Here is an 18,745-nt window from a genome sequence, read left to right as displayed (position 1 = left end):
TTCCCACACCTACACCTAGCCAGTAAATCCTAGGGCAGGCCTGGTCTGTTCCTATACTTGGCCCGAAGTGGGCCTTCATGAGGCTGCCCAGAAAGATGCTCAGCTGTCCACAATCTTGTCAAGCTTCTGCCACCCATGGCGTCAATGATCCTGAGCCAGTCCACAGAGCCTACCCAGCTTCCCCCAAGTCCAGGCTCCACCTGCCTCGCAGCGTGCTGGCGCACGTAGCTCTAGATTCTACCGGAGGACCCTGCGAGGCCATCGCGTCATTGGGAGACGCAGCTGCGGCCCGGGCAAAGGGTCCTGTCTCGGTGTGGCCACCGCGCGCCGCCGGAACTACGCTTCCCAGGCTGCCCCGCTGCAGCCGCGCGCCGCGCGCCCCGCGCCCCGCGCCGCGCCCGGCCGGGAGCCGCCTGCCTGTTGATCGCAGCTCCAGCCTGGGGCCACGGCGCCGCCCCTGCTGGTCCGACCCGCTCACTCCGGGCTCTAAGGCTGCTGGGCAGGACCTTCCGTTTCGGGATGGGCACAAGCAAAGGTGAGAACCTGGGGCAGGAGGGCACTGTCGGGACAGCCTGTCTGAAGCACCCCTGTCCGCCGCTTAGCTTGTCCGCGGGAGGATGCTCCATAGCGTGGCGCGCGGCCAAGCGCAACCCGCAGCGGCTTGCACCAGAGCTGCTGGTGCGCCTGGTGGCAGGGGACCGAGCCGGGCGGCCGGGGATGAGTGTGGGTACAGGTTGCACTGTGCCCTGCAGTCCCGCAGACCCTCGGCGCTGCAGTCCACGCGCAGATGCAGAGAGGGCGCGGTCTCCAGTCGTTCCGGGCTACGGAACTGGGGTTTTCCACCTTAGGCTTTGTTTCCCATTTTCTCTTCTCCCGTGGACCTGTGTGTGATAAGCTTTCTGAGTCTTCGGCATCTCATGGCCTCATTTGAGCAAGAGCCTGGGAAGGGAGGAGTCGGGCCGGCATCTTTTCTGAGATCCCGGGAGCTGTCACAAGGACGCATCTGCCTTCAGAAAGCCTCTCTGAGCAGGTCCCAGAGAATCTTTTCTTATTCTTCCTGGTTAAAATCATGCTGGTTTGTGTCTTTCCGAGGACTTGTCTTCGTTGCTTTAACCTGTTAACCTGCAAAAAAAAAAAAAAAAAAAAAAAAAAATGAAGGTCTTTTTTTTTTTTTTTTTTTGGTGGGGAGAGGGGGAGAATGATTTTTTAAAAGGCTCTGGGAATTTTTATTTTAAAATATTAGAAGGTGGGAAGGTAATGCGGCTAAAATGCAAATTACAGGAAAGAGGCCGAGAACGCCATCGTTTCTCCGGCGCCTATTAAATATCTGATTCACCATGCGCTTGGGAAGGGAGAAAAAAGAACATCAGAGAACGAGAACGTATTACAAAAGCATGGTTTCCATAGCAGCTCCACCATCTAGGCGCTGATGGATGCTGGGCCAGACCCCCTCTCCTCTCTAAGCTGCGATCGCCGATCGCCTTGTAAAATGAGATATTTGGTGAGATGGTTTCTGAACCTCTTTTCGTCCTAGATTCTTATATCAAGGTACTGAAATGGCCAGAGTGTTTAACACTTTTACAAAAACGCTTGATGGGAACAGAGCGAAGAGTTTTCCCTTGAAGAAACAGGAGGATTTTTCAGGGCTTAGCCAATCCAGTTTTGGTTTTTTGTTTGTTTATTTGTTTGTTTGCTTGCTTGCTTTAAATATGCCTGATTCCCTCTGTTTTCTTCAGTATAGCTCAATAAATATCTCAAAGGTTTGGTTTTTATGTTAATATAAATTGGCAGGCCACAATGTGGTGGTTTTGTTTGCAGAAGGCACTGCGATCAGCTGATAAAGGTTAGTGGCTCCCTAGGGCTGAGCCTGAGCTGTCAAATGTGCTCAGCAAAAAGGTGGGGGAGGAGACTCCAACAAGCAATAGCCAGAGAGAACATACAGTGAGGAGAGAGAGAGAGAGGTACTGATAGGTTATCGTGGGAAAAGTGAATTCACAATAGAAGGTCTGAGAAACACACTGTACAACACTGACCTAACTCCCCAGCTGGTACAAAACCAATGAGTGAACGAGGAGTGTGAGCAGGATTTCATATTATTTCAGAGCATCATACTGAGGGAGCACGTGTCTTTACAATGCAGAGATTAGGAACTTCCCAGTGTCCTCCCAAGGTCAAGGTGGTACCTCTTATGGGTATCCTGCTATAAGAAGACCATCTATATTTCACCTGTATAGTATTCCAGCCTATATAATGCAGGGGTAGGGAACAGCTATCATAGGTGGGAATGCAGGTGACTGTGGATTGATGTATGTGGACTTTGACTCTGACATGAGAAAACAATAGTTGTAAAAGATCATTTGGGGGGACAGGATGTGATAGGGCCTGACTTAATCCGAGCACATAGAACTTTCTGATCTGCATAAGGAGTTCCAGGGCAGCCCAGCAACATGTAATGAGACCCTGTCTCAACCTTGCATCCAAAATAAAGAAGTAAAGAGAGATAATTTGGAGATGTCCAAGATAACCTGAATATGCACTGTGTGTTAGACAATATGGAATTACTGTTCTTAGATACAGTAAAGGTATTGTAGTAGATAGGAGATTGTTCTAATTTTTTTGAATTTTAAATATTTTTAAATACCTTTACTTATTTGACAAAGTGTATCTTGATCCTATCCATTCCTCCTTAGCTCCCAATATGCCCCCTTCCAATCTTCATGCCTTTGCTGCTGCTGCTGCTGCTGCTGCTGCTGGTGGTAACCTACTAAATTCAAAGTTAAGTGATCTTGTTGGGTTGATGTGCAGATGGTGCGTTAGTAACCACAGCGGCTGTGGGTTCATGAGTGCAGTCGCTGTCCTGTCTAGAAGACTGTTTCACTGCACTCCTCCCCATCCTCCGGCTCTTTCCGCTTCCTCCCATGATGCTCCCTGAGCTTCCGTGTGGTTGATATAGATGGTCCATTTAAGGGTGCACATTCACAAGTCACTTATTCTCAGCACTTCAGTCATTATGAGTCTGCACTAACTGCTGCCCACTGTTGAGGAATCTTCTCTGGCCCTAGTTGAGAACAGCACTAATGTAGACGCATAGCCGTATGTATTTAGAAGACAGTTTGATGGCATGTCCATTTAGCAGAACAGCAGTCGTAGGTTCCCCTCATGTAGGGCCTATAACCTCGCAAGCCATGGTCTTTTGACCAGGCATGAATTCCCTTAATCCAGTTGGGAACTGGTTGGTTGTCCCCATAACTGCATGCCACCATTGTGCCAGTCAGCACACCTTGGCTGGTAGGTCAGTATGAAAGCATTAGGGTCCACTGTTTGGGTAACCCATTGGTGACAGCACAGAGAGCACCTTCTGAGACTATGAAAGCTTCGGATTTTAGAGATGAAGCACATTAGCATCTAGAACACTCAACAGATCGGTCTGTGGTTGTAGAGCAAGTTGAGGACAGTGATGAGAGTCGTGAACCAAGAATGGCAGTGTACAGCTGGATTTTGCTCCACTCTTTTGTAGATTTGGACCTTTTTCTTTTTTTCTTCCTTCCTTCCTTCCTTCCTTCCTTCCTTCCTTCCTTCCTTCCTTTCTTTTTCTTTCTTTCTTTCTTTCTTCCTTCCTTCCTTCCTCTCTCTCTCTCTCTCTCTCTCTCTCTCTCTCTCTCTCTCTCTCTCTCTCTCTCTGTCTCTCTCTGTCTCTTTCTTTCTTTCCTTCTTTCTTTCTTTTTTTCCTTTAGGAGACAAGAGTGTAAACCGGGCTGCCCTGGAAATAGCTGTTAGACCAGGCTGACCTTGAACTTAGAGATCCACCTGCCTCTGCCTCCCAAGTCCTAGGACTAAAGGTGTGCGCCACCACCACCACCTGGCTTAGATTTGAACTTTTTAAATAAGAAATTGGAGGTGAATTTTAAGAAAACAAAAACAAAACAAACAAATAGAAAAGGCTGTAGAAGACTTTGTGGATATGGACAGGGTGCTGGATGAGTCTGACAGGAATTTCTTAACTCCAAGTTCCCAAGCAAGACATAAAATCTTCCCAGAGATGTTAGTGGAGTCAGGAAAACGTTGCTTTCTTTGGTTCTTCTAGATCATTTATACTTAAGAGACGAATCTTCTAGCTTTAACTCAAAATGCCATTAAATACTTGGTGTCTGTGGGAAACTTGTCATAGAAAACCACCCCCCATCAAGTCCTTTTTAGAAACTATCACAGTATTTGCATGTAACCAGAGGTATTCTCCTAGGATGTTTAAAGCCTCCCTGAGCTACTTATACCTAATATACTGTCATTCTGTAACCTCGTGTGCCTCTTTTTTTGGATTGACAACAAAAAGGAACGCACAGTAGAGGCGCTCTAGGAATGAACCCAGAGTCTTGCTGGGAAAGCCCTCTACCACTGAACTATAGCCTCAGACATTTTTTTAAAGATAATTTGACCTGCAGTTGGTTAAAGTAGTGATGTAGAAATTCCAGTTATTAGTGTAGCCTTTGTGTTAGTTCATTCTCAACCCTCAATAGTTCTTGCCCTAGCTAAGAACTACCCTGAAAGAATTCCCTCCTTTCCACCCATGTAGGATTGGAGATTGAAGATGAGGCCCACACAACCTAGGCGAGTGTTCCACCACTGAGTCACAGCTGAAACCATCTTTTATTCGGTTGGTTGGTTGGTTGGTTCACAGGTTGGTTGGTTGTTTTTTTTTTTTTTTTTTTTTTTTTTTCTATTAGTGGTGGTAATGTTTTGTTGGTTGGTTGGTTGGTTTGTTTTCTTTGGGGGCAGGTGTTGAGATGGGGTTTCTCTGGGTAGTCCTTGCTGTCCTGGAACTCAATCTGTAGGTCAGGCTAGCCTTGAACTCACAGTTCTGCCTGCCTCTGCCTCCTAAGTGCTGTGATGGAAGGTGTGTACCACCATGCCCGGCCTCAGCCTTCTTTTGTTTTTTATTTTGAGTTAAGGTCTCAACAAGTTGTCCAGGCAAACCTTGAACTCTTGATCCTTTTGCCTCACCCTCCTGCGTGGCTTGGGTGACTGGTCCCAGGGTCCAGCTGTCTTTTCCCTTTCATGTCTGGGATCTGTGACAGTATGTAAAAAAGTCTGAGAATGTAAATTCTAGCCAGCATCAAATGGTAGTTCATTTTACTTTGGGTTAGAAAATGCTGAGGAAGTAACTGGTTTAGTTTCTGATAGAACTTAAATAGTGGAGTTCCCTCTTTGTCCTTTTGCAAGTAAATCACATGTAACCGTATGTGAAAAGTTATGTGGACTTATAGACTAAACCTGTTTCAGAGAAAATTCTAGAAGGTATGTGCAGAAGGCTTTCTACTGCAGACTAAAAATAAAATAAAATAAAAAACAAAACAAAACAAAAAACCCAATGAACTCTTAAGATACAACGAGGTACAATGGCTCATGCCCCTAATCCTAGCATTCAGGAAGCAGAGATGGGAGACTCATCACAAGTTCCAGGCTAGCCTGGTCTACATAGTGAGTTCCAAGCTAGTTAAGGCTACAGGGTGAGGCCTGGTCTAAACTTAATTACACACACACACACACACAAGATACTGCATTTTGTCTCTGATACAGACCCCTTTTGTTCAAGATTAATTTTTCTATAACTAGATCTTGGGTATGTGTGTGTGTGTGTGTGTGTGTGTGAGAGAGAGAGAGAGAGAGAGAGAGAGAGAGAGAGAGAGAGAGAGAGAGAGAGAGAGAGAGGTTTACTTGGATATGTGTTGGTAGTGGCATATGTTAGTGTTCTGTGACTCTCTCAGCTGTTGTGCTTCCAAACACTTAGAATATTGTTACTGTTACAAGTTGGTTTATTCTTCATGGTCAGAGCTTTTTATGGGTTAGTGACCACTGAGTTATTGGATCTGGAAGTAGGGAGGGAAATTCTGTAGAACGTGGTACACAATGTCTTCCAAGCTATGTGAAAAGTATATTAATATGTGTATTTCACACACACACATATATATGTGTGCGTATAGATATATATATAGATATATTTATTTGAAAAACTGGCATTGAGTAGAACCCACTTTGGGAAATTCTACCTTCAATATACTTTTGAGTGGATGGCCAGAATATTCTTGTTAGTAAGAATAGATCATAATATTGTCATCTGTGTTTCTCATTACTTAGGTTAGAATTCAGACTTCAGTTTCTAGTTTTCGTGAATCATTTGACCCCAATATTCTTTCCTAACCTTAATTTCCTCTGTTTCTTCCTATAAACTCTTCTGATTATCTTTTATCATCAATAAGTTTTACTTTAAATACACCAAAAAGTCAATTATATTGCTGAATGTGGTGGTGCACGCCTTTAATCCCAGGACCCAGGAAGCAGAGGCAGGTGGGTCTCTTGTGAGTTCCAGGCCAGCCTGGTCTAAGTAATGAATCTTAGGCCAGCCAAGACTCCATAGTGAAACCTTGTCCTTAAAAAGCAATAAACAACAACAAAACCATTGGGTTATATCTACAACTTTGAAGGCTTTGTGGCTGTGTAAAGGGAGAGGCATTTCTGGCTCGTCAATGGAGCTGAAACTGTGTCTTCTCCCTCTACAGCCAGTTTGAGTTCCTTGAACTAGGCCCTGTATTTCAGCACGTCTCTGAGAATTATAATTGATTATTTTTTTTGCTCTTATATTTTCAACCTTCCTGTTCAAGTATCAATATTACCCTATCACTTGGGTATGGTGGCACATCCCAACACTCAGGAAACTGATACAGGAGGATCACGATATCAAGGTCTACCTGGGCTGAATAGCAAGTTCCAGGCCAGCCTCTGCATAGTAGGATCTGCTTTAACTCTGCCCTTCACCCTGCTAGAAAGAAAGAGAGGAGGTTGGAGGGAAGGAAAGGAAAGGAAGAAAGGTTTTCCTAGTGATTATTTCTTTCATGTATATTACCTGGTTCCCTGAAGGACAGCTAGGTTGGTGAAAAGGTTGCTGCTAGGACTGTGAGCGACAGGAGTTCCTGAGCACAATGTAAGACCAACTCTGCCAAGCCTGAACATGAAAATATCTCCAAGTTGGCACCCCAGCTCTGAGGAAGAACCAAAATGCCCTTCATCAGATCACTTGGAGGATTCTGGAGTCTCATGAGCATGGCTATCATGTAGCCAGTGTGGGTGGGTATGGACCGTACTTTTGTTTATAGAAGCCATCCTGATTGGCAGTACCATTGCACATCAGTCTCCACATGGCTTGCCTATCATCCTGAGTCAAGTGGTACATAAGACCCATGGGTCCTAACATTGCATAAATCAAAACTTAGCTGATCGGTGCCAAAGAAAAAGAGATAGGTAGATCAAAGACCACAAGAACAGGCAGAATCCAGGAAAACAGATGAATCAAAGGACAGAAACGGGAAACCCATGGTGTTAGTAAGTTAGAAGTTTTTAAATTCCCAACAACTGGATGAGGGACCTTCTAAAACCTACATAAAACTGGAGCTGGTGAGACAAGAGGATCAGGCCCTCAAGGACAGCAAGGGACATGTGATACCCTGTCTTGATGACGATAAAAACAATGATAAAGCTGGAAAAATAGCTCAGCAATTAAGAGCACTTTTTGCTCTTGCAGAGGACCTGGGTTTGATTCCCAGCACCCACATGGCAGCTAACAACTGTCTGTAACTCCAGTTCCAGAGGATCCAACACCTTCTGGTGTCCTCAGACTATCTATCTATCTACCTAACTATATATATATATATATACCTGCAGGCAGATATACTTATATACACAAATAAATTAATATTTAAAATAATGATAACAGTAATAACAACGTCAGGCAGTTAAAAACCAGAAAGGCCGAAATACAAGGTAAAGAAGTAGATACAGATCTGGAAACGGGAACTCAGCAAGGCATGGTGGTCTACATTATATAGTCACCAGTACTAACAAAGAAAAAGCTAACCTGGTCTTCAAGGAGTTCCAGCCCTCCAGGACTCCATGGCAAAACCTTGACTCAGTAGAAGGAAAGAACGGCATAATAGCAAAAAGAATGGGAACACCTCAGAGTAGAACTCAACCAAGAGGGAGATGCTGCAGCAGGACGTAGGACCCATGGAGAGAATTAGAAATCAAGCGGTAGCCTAGGAAAGGAGGCATAAGGCTTCTAAGTGAAAGAGCTTCTGCCCCAGCTGGAAAGTCTTGGCTATCTCCTGTTCAGGTGGAAATCTACATCAGTTTGGGCGACTACCAACCATGGAGGCTTGCTACATGTGGCAGTGCTAATTTGAGACCCTGGTATGATGCTTCTTCTCCAATATTTAGTCTTAATAAGGAAAACAAGGGAAAAGATACTTCCAAAAAAAAACTGCTCTCAAACCAAAGAGAGAATCATCAGTGAGAACTTGCACATACTAGGCACTGTACGTCACAATACCGTAATGCCCCAAGTATCACCTGCATCCCATGAGACAAAGTCATGTGATGATGTCTCAGCGGTAGATCTCGTGCACGAAAGGGGTTCTATGGATTACATCACCTGATTCAATTTAGCTATTTTAAGACTCAAATATTGTGCTTGATATATGTTAGCACAATACAAATTGCCTGAGGATGCATTTCTCCAAATACTGCCCTGAGGTAAAGGGATGTGTGGCTGCAGAGGGCCGGTCATCAGTTCCATGTGCATCTTCATCTTGAGGCCCTGGGCTAGTTACCTCCAAGGTCATGCACTTGGCTGTGACTACAAGACCTTCTGTGCTTTCTAAAGTAGAAAGGAACCTTCTTTTGTGGGTCCGTTGTTATGAGAGAGAGAGAACTATTTTCAAGCTGGAAACCTCTTGACAGTTTTTGTGCTATAAAATTAGGAAACAAGAATAAATAAGGGCTGAAGAGATAGATGGCTCAGCAGGTAAGAGCACTGACTGCTCTTCCAAAGGTCCTGAGTTCAAATTTCAGCAACCACATGGTGGCTCACAACACTGTACAGCTACAGTCTACTCATATACATAAAATAAATAAATAAATCTTTTTTTAAAAAATAAAAATAAATCTTTTTTTGCAGGGCAATGGTGGCACATGCCTTTAATCCCAGCACTTGGGAGGCAGGGGCAGGCAAATTTCTGAGTTCAAGACCAGCCTGGTCTATAGACTGAGTTCCAGGACAGCAAGGGCTATATAGAAAAACCCTGACTCGAAAAACCAAAACATGAATGAATGAGTGATTGAATGAATGAATAAAATTTTTTTAAAAACAATAAATAGTTTCGGCTAGAAGCACTTTGTGACTCTGCCAGGATCAGGTTCTCCCTGCCCTTTCAGCCTGCTCAGTCCCTTTGCTTTGCTATAATTTTTTTTTTAATAGAAAATTTCCCTTGAAGTTTCTGTGTCTTTCATCCTCTGACAGTTATTTCTCAGAGAAAGACAGTCTTGTATAATCCAGGTTGTCCCCCAACTCACTCTGTACCTGAGTCTAGCCCCAAACTTCCAGTCTTTTGCCTCCACCTCTGAGTGCTCGGGTATCAAGCCTGCGCATTCATGCCTAGCTCCATTTGGCAGTTTATAACAACCACCACAAAAGATTTCACCGACCTGTCTTCAAATAGCTAGGTGTCAGAACCCAGGCTATAATCGTCACATCTTTATATTTGTCTAGCATCTAGAGATTAATTAAAGTATGTGTCACCCGTGCCTTTAAGACCAGCACTCTGGAGACAGAGGCAGGAGGATCTCTATGAGTTTGGGGCCAGCCTGGTCTACAGAGTGAGTTCCAAAGGCCAGCCTAGGCTATATAGCGAGATCCTGTCTCACCCCAACCCAGAAAAAAAAAGAGAGATGAATTAAGTATGCAGGAATAGTGTGTGTCTTTTTGGAGGACTTTGATAAACTCATGATATTCTGATTATTAGTTTTAGAAAGTGTGGCTTGACTCTTGTGCAAATCTATTCATGATTTTTTTTCAAGTCTTGTGAAATAATGAAGGTATATTAAACAACTGAAGATATATCATCATTTACTGATTCAGAAATTCAGTGGCTTGGGTTTGGGTCTCTCTGTGTAGAGAACATAAAAGGCTGGGCCCTTCGTATTGTTGCTGATTTTCCTCTTTCATAGCATAGTTGTATTAACAAAACAATGGAAAAAGAAGCAAAGAAGAGCGTGCTCATAACTTTCCTTCCCAGGGCTCATGTTTCTGGGTAACAGGAAGAGGCACTTCCTGCAGCTCGCTGTAACTCCCAGTTTCCAGTTTGCTAATGGACTCTGTGTTTGCCCACCTGGACTCCTGGAAGCCTGGGGGGGGGGGCACGTGCTCCATCCCAGGGTGTGATTTAGGATCCTGTTGCATGTTGAATGTTTGCTATGGGATAGACACCGGCTGGAGGAGAGGCTGCGGGAGGACTTTGCAAACTTTCCACTGTCTCATCACTCCGGGGAGGGGAAACAGATGTGAGCCCAGCAGGGACTTCGTGGCTACAGCAGGCCAGCCAAGCACTGGGAAATCAGAGATTTGACGTTAGGAGCGAATATTCTTCTCTACAGCATACCTGTGTTTAAGAGTTTAGTTTGGTTTTGAGATGGGACTTTTACTGTATTAGACCAGGCTGGCCTCAAACTTCTATCAGTCCTCCTGCCTCTGTCCCAAAAATGATTAAAAATAATAATGATGATGATGATAAAATAATAATAATAATAATAATAATAATAATAATAATAATGTAGCCAGGTTTGGTTGTGTGTACCTGTAGTTAACAACCCAGACTGAGGAAGAATTGCTGTAAGTTTGAAGCCAGTTCTAGAAGAATTGCTATAAGTTTGAGGCTACACAATGAATTCCAGGCTAACTTAGGCTATAATGCAAAGAGCTTGGTTCAAACAAAACCAAACCAACTATTCACTAGTAATTCAAGGTTCTCTTTGAACCTTCAGATCAGTTCTGTGCTCTAAACAGATAGAATTCTCCTTTCCCCTTTGGCTCTGAGCCCCCCTGGCACCTTGCTATAGTCTATGAAGTTTGCGTTGATGGACACTGTTGGTGGTTTAATTGTGACTGTCATTGCTTGGTCTTCTTTCCCTTGTGGATTACAGTTAGCACCCAGTACAATCTGTTTGGTCCGCTACTGAGTCCCAGCAGCGTTTGGAGAAGGTGGGCCTTCCGTAGACGTTTGTTGAATGAATATGCAAGCCTGAACTTTAGAAATCTGGAATCACTGAGAATAACAGTGTGGCCCCTGCATCTTGGGAGGTTGTGGTATCTGGAGAGATAACACTATAGTAACAATCATGAAAGGTAGCGAGTGATGGATGTTAAATGGGCAGCTTGAACAAAGCAGATCTGGGGAGAGAAGCGAGTCCTGTGTGCTTAGATGATCCCAGCAGGCTCCATGGAGGGGTAGGGTGAGGGGAAAGATCTCTGGACCCATGTCCACCTCACTAGTATGAGCTCATTTCCTTCATTTGACATCAATATTTATTGGATGTCTACTGTGGGTCAAGGTCTGTACTGGGAGCCAAGATCTTATATAGATTGTTATATCATCTCCACCCTCCCAGAAATTAGCAAATAACTGTGCTGAAGCCAAGTTGTAGTCAAGGGGGCCCAGCAAGTAACCCAGATTTTGACTCAGGGTCTGATCTGATGGAAGAAATAAAGCTCACATTGACACTGGAAGATGAGTCTGGCAGAGTCAGCCAGGGGTGGGATGTGAGGAGGGGTTCTGAGCAGAGGGAACATGCATTTCTGTTCCAGGGATTGGAAATGGTCCAGGAGGCTGGATCCAGGAGGACATTAGGGAAGCCGTGCAGGAGGAGGTAGAACTGCAGAGGCCAGAGTGACTTCATCCTCAGGGCAACAGGAAGCCACTAGGAGATTTCAAAAAAGATCCCTTTGAGCACTGTGTGTAGAATGATCAGAAGGTGAAGGGCTGGGTCTGGGCATGGATGGAGATGGAGATGCAGCTCCTGATCATTCTGTAAGGATGGGATTTCCAAGTGATGCCTGGAAGCGAGAGGAAGGGGAAATGGCCAGGATGACACCCTGGCTTCGGAAACAACTTCTTGAGATTCTAGAGGAGGAAAGGGCACGTGAAGGCTTTTCTGGTGTATTTTCAGGGTCTGAGGTAGCCAAGGGAAGATTTTGGTCAGATAACTCAGATCTGGTCCTTAGGGACAAAACCTAGAATACAGATAGAGACTTTAAAGTTAGCAGAATGTAGATAATAATTAAAACTTCAAGGCAAGTAAACACCCTGGGTGACCTTGAAGACAAAACTACCGAGGCCAGAGTGAGAATTTGAACTTCATCCTTGGGGCAGTGAGAGGCCACTCAAAAGTATGTAACTCCTAAGGTGAGACCCTGAAGGATACCAGTATTTAAGGCAGAGGGAGAGAAACTTGAAGAAAGACAGAGAAGAGTGATGACAGAGAGCCCAGAGCTGCCTGTGTGGTTGGGCTCAGTGGCCCACAGCCTCCCTCCCTCAATCCTGTGGTCCTGCAGAGCTTGGGATCTTAGCCAGGCCTCAGAGGCAGTGCACAAAGAGAAGTGGACATTCCAAGCCAGGGTGCCACATCTGCCAACTTCCCGACAAGAAACAGAGGGTGGGCTCAGACCGAATAACTTGAGGAGATTTCAATAAAGAGGCTATTTACAAAGATTTAGGGAGCTTTAGAGAATCAACAAGGCAGAAATCTGGCAAGAGTCATCACAGAGACCCTTTACCACCCCGAGGCCTGAAGCCAGCAAGAGGGTGGCCTTGGGAGACATGGTCTTCTGAAACAACCTCTCCCCACCCCCACTGTGTCCTCCTCTTTGCCGCTGGTGCCTCCTGTTGGTCAAACAGAAGGCAGAAAGGGCAGTCTGAATCGCATAGTACTCCTGAGGCGCAGCGCAGAGTGGCCAGCAGAAATGAAGGACAAACCAAGGATTCTAGAACAGTTACCCTGGAGATGAGAACATTTGGGAGGGAGTATATTAGTTCATGCTGTCATGACAAAGAACAAATTCAGTTGCTTAAAACAGTATGAATGTGTCATCCCTTCAGAAGTTAAAGAGAAGTTTGTTGGTGTCCGAGAGACCTTATGCCTCTCTAAAGGCTGTAGGGGGACAGTCCTAACTTATTTCAACTTCCAGAGTCCTCACGTTCCTCTTCTCCTGGCCCTTCCTGCATCTTCGGAGCTCCAGATCATGATGTTCTGACCTTCTGTTCCAGCCATGACCACTTGGCTTTCTCTTCTATCACCTGAATACTTTGGAGTAAATTGGGACCACCCAGACAATACTCAGAATACTTCCCTGTGAGAGGTCGTTAATTTAGAGCTAGAGAGATAGCTCAGTTGGTAAGATCCAGGTCCCCTAGGCATAGTACATAGCTTTCACCAATATCCCATTTCTCCCAGTCAACCAATCCTCCTCCCCCTAGCCACCCCAACCCATTCCACCAACTCATGGTGTACTTTCCTACCCCGTGTTTCTATGTATGCCCTGCTCTATCTAGGTGACTCTTGCACAAGTATGTCCTCCTTAGGACCTCTTCCTTCAAAGCTCGATGACAGTCTCTTTTTCGGATGACTCTCAAACCTTCCCCTTCCCTTATCCAACAATTTTCAGCCAACTTCAGACATTATTGTAACACTTACGGCACGGCATTGTTGCGGTCTGTGTGTCTGTCTCACTACACTCTGACCTTCCTAGAGGGAACTTTGCTAGAATTGTACTTGGTAATAGCAGGTATATGACAAACCCTTACTGCCCTGGAAGAGCTGACTGAACATAGAACTCTGAGTTGTCTTGCTAAGGAAGATCTGTAGAATTTTCTGCCAGGGGCTGAGAAAAACTTGCATTGGCTATGAAAGTTCAAGAAGGAGGCATTTCAGAGGAGTGGAAGACTGGAAGAGAATGTCTTAGCAGTATAAAGAAAGAGCAATTAGGAAGAATAATTGCAGAGATGATAGCAACCTAAATAAAAAGGATGTGAATCTGGGAGGGAGACAGGGTGGGGCACTAGAAGGCATTGGAGGGAGGTGGTAGTGGATAGGTGTGATGAAGGTCATTATTTAAAGGTAGGAACTTTCAAGTGAATTTTAAAAAAACTATTAAAATACTCTCAACGACATCATTAAAAATGGAAGATAAGAAAAGAAGACAAGAGAGAGTAACTGTGTGACCAGAGCTTTAGAATGTCTCTTGGTTTCATTGTGTGGACTTAAGGGACAATGTGTTCTCACCCAGAGCCTCTAAACTCTTTCCTGAATGAGTCCCATTCTGTGTTCTCCACAGCGCTCTCTACCCTGAAAGGGCACAAGTGTGCTGCTTACAACTGCCATACAATTGGTCATTGTTCTTCACTGTTCTCAGTGGAAAGCTAGGAGGGGAAAGCTACTTCCATTGTAGTAGAATGGAAAAGCACTCACTACCCTGGGAACCAGAAGCCAGTAGCAAAGTCTCTGGTCACCATCGTCTCAGTCTCGGTCTGTAAAACCCAGTGATGGCATCTTGCAGTCTTCCTTACAGGGCTGCTCTACTCAGGGAAATGGTTGGGATAATGTGCTCTGTGTGAAAATCCTGCAAGCTATGGTCGGCTCTGGAAATTAGGGTAATGCTGCCTTTCGGGTCAATTGTCTGTGCAGTAGATTCCATTGCGAGCCTGGCACAGTCTGTTACTAATTTTTTTCAGTGTACAGTAAGGAGATGACGGTGTTTCTCTTTGTCAGTGGTAGTGTGAAGTCTCAGGAAGCTGGCCCGCTCGAAGGTGTGTGAGAAAGGTGTATCCTGGAAACCATGGCGCTCCCCTTTCAAAAAGGGCTGGAGAAATACAAGAACATCGACGAAGACGAGCTTCTTGGCAAACTCTCAGAAGAGGAACTGAAACAGTTGGAAAATGTTCTAGATGACCTAGATCCCGAGGTTTGTGGCGTAGGACTGGAGTGGGGTGCTTAATGAGCGCACAGGAGAAAGGGGGCGGGCGGCTCTCTCCTTCGGTGGTTGCTGACCTCCCCACAGCCCCACTGCACAGTTCTGCGTTCTTCTCCATTGCTGCTGAGCCATTTTTACAAGTTCACAGTGAGCCCAAGGGCCACTGCAGTGAGAAAAGTCAAGTGTGTTTCTCAAAAACTGGTTCACTGTAGATGCGCAAAAGTGCTTTCCACTGGGAAGGAACAGTCTGATTTAGCCTGCGGCTTGGGGGAGCAAAGAGAACAAATCTTACTAAGTATTTTCCAAGTGTCAGATCCCTTGCTGGGCCCGAGAGTCCTTGGGGAAATGGCATTAACTCGGTTTTATAAATAGAAGGCACACTAGCCAGAGTGACCCACACAAAATCCCACACTGGTAAATGTCTGAGGTGCTGTTGCAAACACTTGTGAAGTGTAGAGTTTCTTTTGGTTTTATTTTTTGAGACAGGGTCTCGTGTACTCCAGGCTGGCCTGGAACTCATCGTGTAGCTGAGGATGACCCACACTTCTGATCTTCTGGCCTCCTCCTCCCAGGTGCTGGGATTACAGACGTTTCAGCATGTTAGGGATTTAACCCAGGGGCTTCTGTGTGTGAGGCAAGCACTCTGCCAACTAAGCCATAGCCTCAGACTGTTGTTTGGGTTTATTGACACAGGGTCTTTTAGCCTTGATGGGCTGCAAGCTCACTACATAGGTGAGGATGACCTTGAATCCCTCTGGTCTTTACCTCCCAAGTGTCGGAATAGCAGGCATGAGACACCACACTGGTTAGACTTTTTTTTTTTTTTTTTTTAAAGGCAGATCTCACTATATAGTCTTGTTTGGCCTGAAACTCACTATGTAGCCTACGGTAGTCTCAAACTCATAGACATCCACCTGCCTCTGCCTCCCAATTTCTGGGATTAAATATATGTAACACTATAACCAGCCCATTCTTTTTAAGATGGAGTCACACTGTGTAGCTAAGGCTGGCCTGGAACTTATTATGTAGCCCAAGTTGGCCTCTTAGGTGTTGACTACAAGCATGCAACACCATGCCTGGTTTTATAGCATTTTTTTCTCTTTCTGGTTTATTTTTGTTTTGTTGTTGTTTGGGGTTTTTTTGTTTTGTTTTGTTTTTTTTGAGACAGGGTCTCACATAGGAGAGACTGGCTTCAAGCTCATTATGTATGCAAGGAGAACCTTGAAATTTCAATCATTTTACCTTCACCTGTAAAGTACAGAGATTGTATGTACTACCACAACTGGTATAATTTTATTCAAATATACAAAGAATTTGAAATTCTATGACAATGTATAGATGATCATCATCATAATATCAATTTCTAATATTTTTGTCAGTTCTTGAAAAGCTGAGTAGCTCTAAAGCATTTCATTTGCAAATATCTTCTTCAGCCCTAATAACGTTATCTTAAACTTAAAGTTGGAGGCATCCAAAATAGTGATTTAACTCTAGAGATGTAAGCAAATAAAATTATTTATATGGCATTTTGCTGTACCAGATACTTTGGATATTTAGTTTATTTTTTAACTTAAGTACAAATTATATATAATATATATATATATATGGAATGTTGGGGCTTAATCAGAGCAGATGAGCATAACGCCATCACTTGGGTGGGGGAAGAAGATTATGAGTTTGGGTCGAACCTGGGCAAAATAGGGAGTTCTAAGGCAGCATGGGCTGCAAAGGGAGACCTTGACTTAAAAATCTAAAATACAACCAGGCATAGTGTTGCATTTAATCCCAATACTTGGGAGGTAGAGAAAGGCATATTTTTGAGAGATCAAGGCAAGCCTGGTCTACATAGTGAGTTCCAGAACATACAGACAGGGCTACATGGTGAAACTTGATCCAGAAAGAGAGAGAGAAGGCAGCTGCAGAAAGTCCAAAGCTGATACTTTTGTCGCTGTTGCCCCTAGAGCTGATTGGGTTCCCTTCCTTAGCAAAGGAGGTTAGAACATGCATGTCCCCAGAGCTGTCAGCGGGTGTAGGTGCCCCCTGCTCTCCCACTTTCAGTCAGTACAATCGAGTAAAGAAACAACACACTCGGTCTAGTCAACATCTTCCCTTCATCATATCTGTCTTGTCAGAGTGCAATGCTACCTGCTGGATTCCGACAGAAAGACCAGACCCAGAAAGCAGCCACTGGCCCGTTTGACCGGGAACACCTGCTCACGTATCTGGAGAAAGAGGCTTTGGAACAGAAGGACAGGGAGGACTTTGTACCCTTCACAGGAGAAAAGAAAGGTAAGGCCCACAGACTCAATGTCCTGGGACAGAATGCCCTTCACACATTGTGGGGCATCCGTCCAAGGAGCTGATCCGGGAACAGGAAGTAAACCTATGAACTACACACGGTACTTTACAACACCGTTGTGTCCAACACCCAGAGTGAACGCTAAGGTCAATTACAGCTCATGGTGGTAACGATGGGTCTTCATGGGTTCATGGGATATTAGCGGGGAGGGTTGGGGAGGGCATGGTACATGAGAATTTTCTGCTCAACTTGATATGAACCTGAAGCTAGTCTCAAAATTGAAGTTCATTCGTTTAAAAGAGAAAAACCTTTTGGTACATCAACTAGAGGAGTCTAGGCAAGGCCTCCTATTCTGTCCCGAGTGGTTAGAGCCCCATCCCCCAGCTCTAGAGCTATTATGGAAAGTGTGCCATTCATTCATCTTACGTTCACCGAGAACCTCCCCTGCAGAACTCTATGGCAGACCCTGGACCTCAAGAGGATGGCTTGTCATCCAGTAGAAGGAACACAGGGGTGTGACTGGGAAGGCTGTGAGGAGCAGGTCCATGCCAGGACCCTATGCTGTCCCCTCCTCTCTTTTTTTTCCCTCTCCTCCTCCTCATCCCTTCCTCCCCCATCCCTCTCCTGCCCCCATCACTGTGTCGCCTAAATAGGCTCCTAATTCACGTCATCCCAGACCCCCCCCCCAATGCTGACACTTCAGGCGTGCTGCCTGCATAATTTCCTAAACCCTTGCTGCAGCCTCAGCATGGGTGTAGCTTCCACAGCCTCCTGCCTGCATCTCTCCTTTCCTTGCTAAGCCCCAGCCTGTGTCTTTGTTCATTTTCCCAGACTTGTCCAACTCTGCTCTCTGACCTATACTCCCCCACACACACACACTTTTTTTTTTTTTAAATCAAGAGACTCTCAGCTAAATGCTGGGCCTTGGATTTCCCTGACCCCTCTCTGTCATCACCTTTCCTACCATAGAGTGCCCTATCTGAATGACCCCTGGGCCTTGCTTTCATAGCCCTGTGACTGTGTTCATCGTTTCGCTGGTTTACTTTGGTGGTTGTGTGATATCTGTATCAGCCTAAGAAACTGGGTGGAGCTGAATGACAGGATGGAGGTGCTCCTTCCTCTGAGCTCCAGTGAGGTGGTCTTTGGGCCTCTACTCAGTGGTGAGGGAAAGGGGGCGCTTGGCAGGTGTTATCCTTGCCATTCCTTCTGTGCTGTGCACGTGACGTGACGGGTCACTCGCCACTGAGAAGGAAATTAAGAAAGCAGAGCTGATCAGTGATGAGTCAGGTTAACAGCCTCAGGTTACTGTGGAATACAAGCTGTTTCTATGGCAACACAAGCTGTTTCTATGGTAACACAGTAGCTGTAGGACTTAACCAAATTGTGACAAGCATGAGGTATAATGTAAAAAATCTTCAATAAAATTCCCAAAATGGTATGTATTCAATAATGACAGAATAATAAAGGAGGAGATTTTGTCATTTCTTCCTGAGTTGAGGAGTGTCTAAGGCAAACTAAACCCAGTTGACCTACGGGAAGCTTGTGGTGAAGGCAGGAACTAGCTGAGTGTAAAAGGTGCACACAGTCACCTTAGAAGA

General features: G+C 45.0%; 1 protein-coding gene across 4 annotated transcripts in view; it reads left to right on the top strand.

Moving 5' to 3' along the window:
• The first annotated feature begins 288 nt into the window (after positions 1-288).
• Positions 289-18,745, top strand: part of Tmod2 (tropomodulin 2) — a 46,418-nt gene continuing 27,961 nt past the window's right edge. For 2 of the 4 annotated variants that reach the window (XM_021172055.3, XM_085844795.1), the window contains exons 1-3: positions 289-535; positions 14,647-14,839; positions 16,981-17,137. In XM_021172055.3, coding sequence (XP_021027714.1) covers positions 14,714-14,839; positions 16,981-17,137 — 283 coding nt within the window. In that variant the 5' untranslated portion in view covers positions 289-535; positions 14,647-14,713. Of the gene's footprint in view, positions 536-4,580; positions 4,676-12,935; positions 13,273-14,646; positions 14,840-16,980; positions 17,138-18,745 lie in introns of those variants that run through there. The other 2 variants (XM_085844797.1, XM_085844796.1) reach the window with 2 other exon arrangements.

Source organism: Mus caroli, unplaced genomic scaffold, assembly GCF_978045245.1.
Source record: "Mus caroli unplaced genomic scaffold, Mus_caroli_1 scaffold_11, whole genome shotgun sequence".
Classification (NCBI taxonomy): Eukaryota; Metazoa; Chordata; class Mammalia; order Rodentia; family Muridae; genus Mus; species Mus caroli.
The sequence above is the reverse complement of the archived record's forward strand: the minus strand, read 5'-3'. Positions and strand labels throughout refer to the sequence as shown.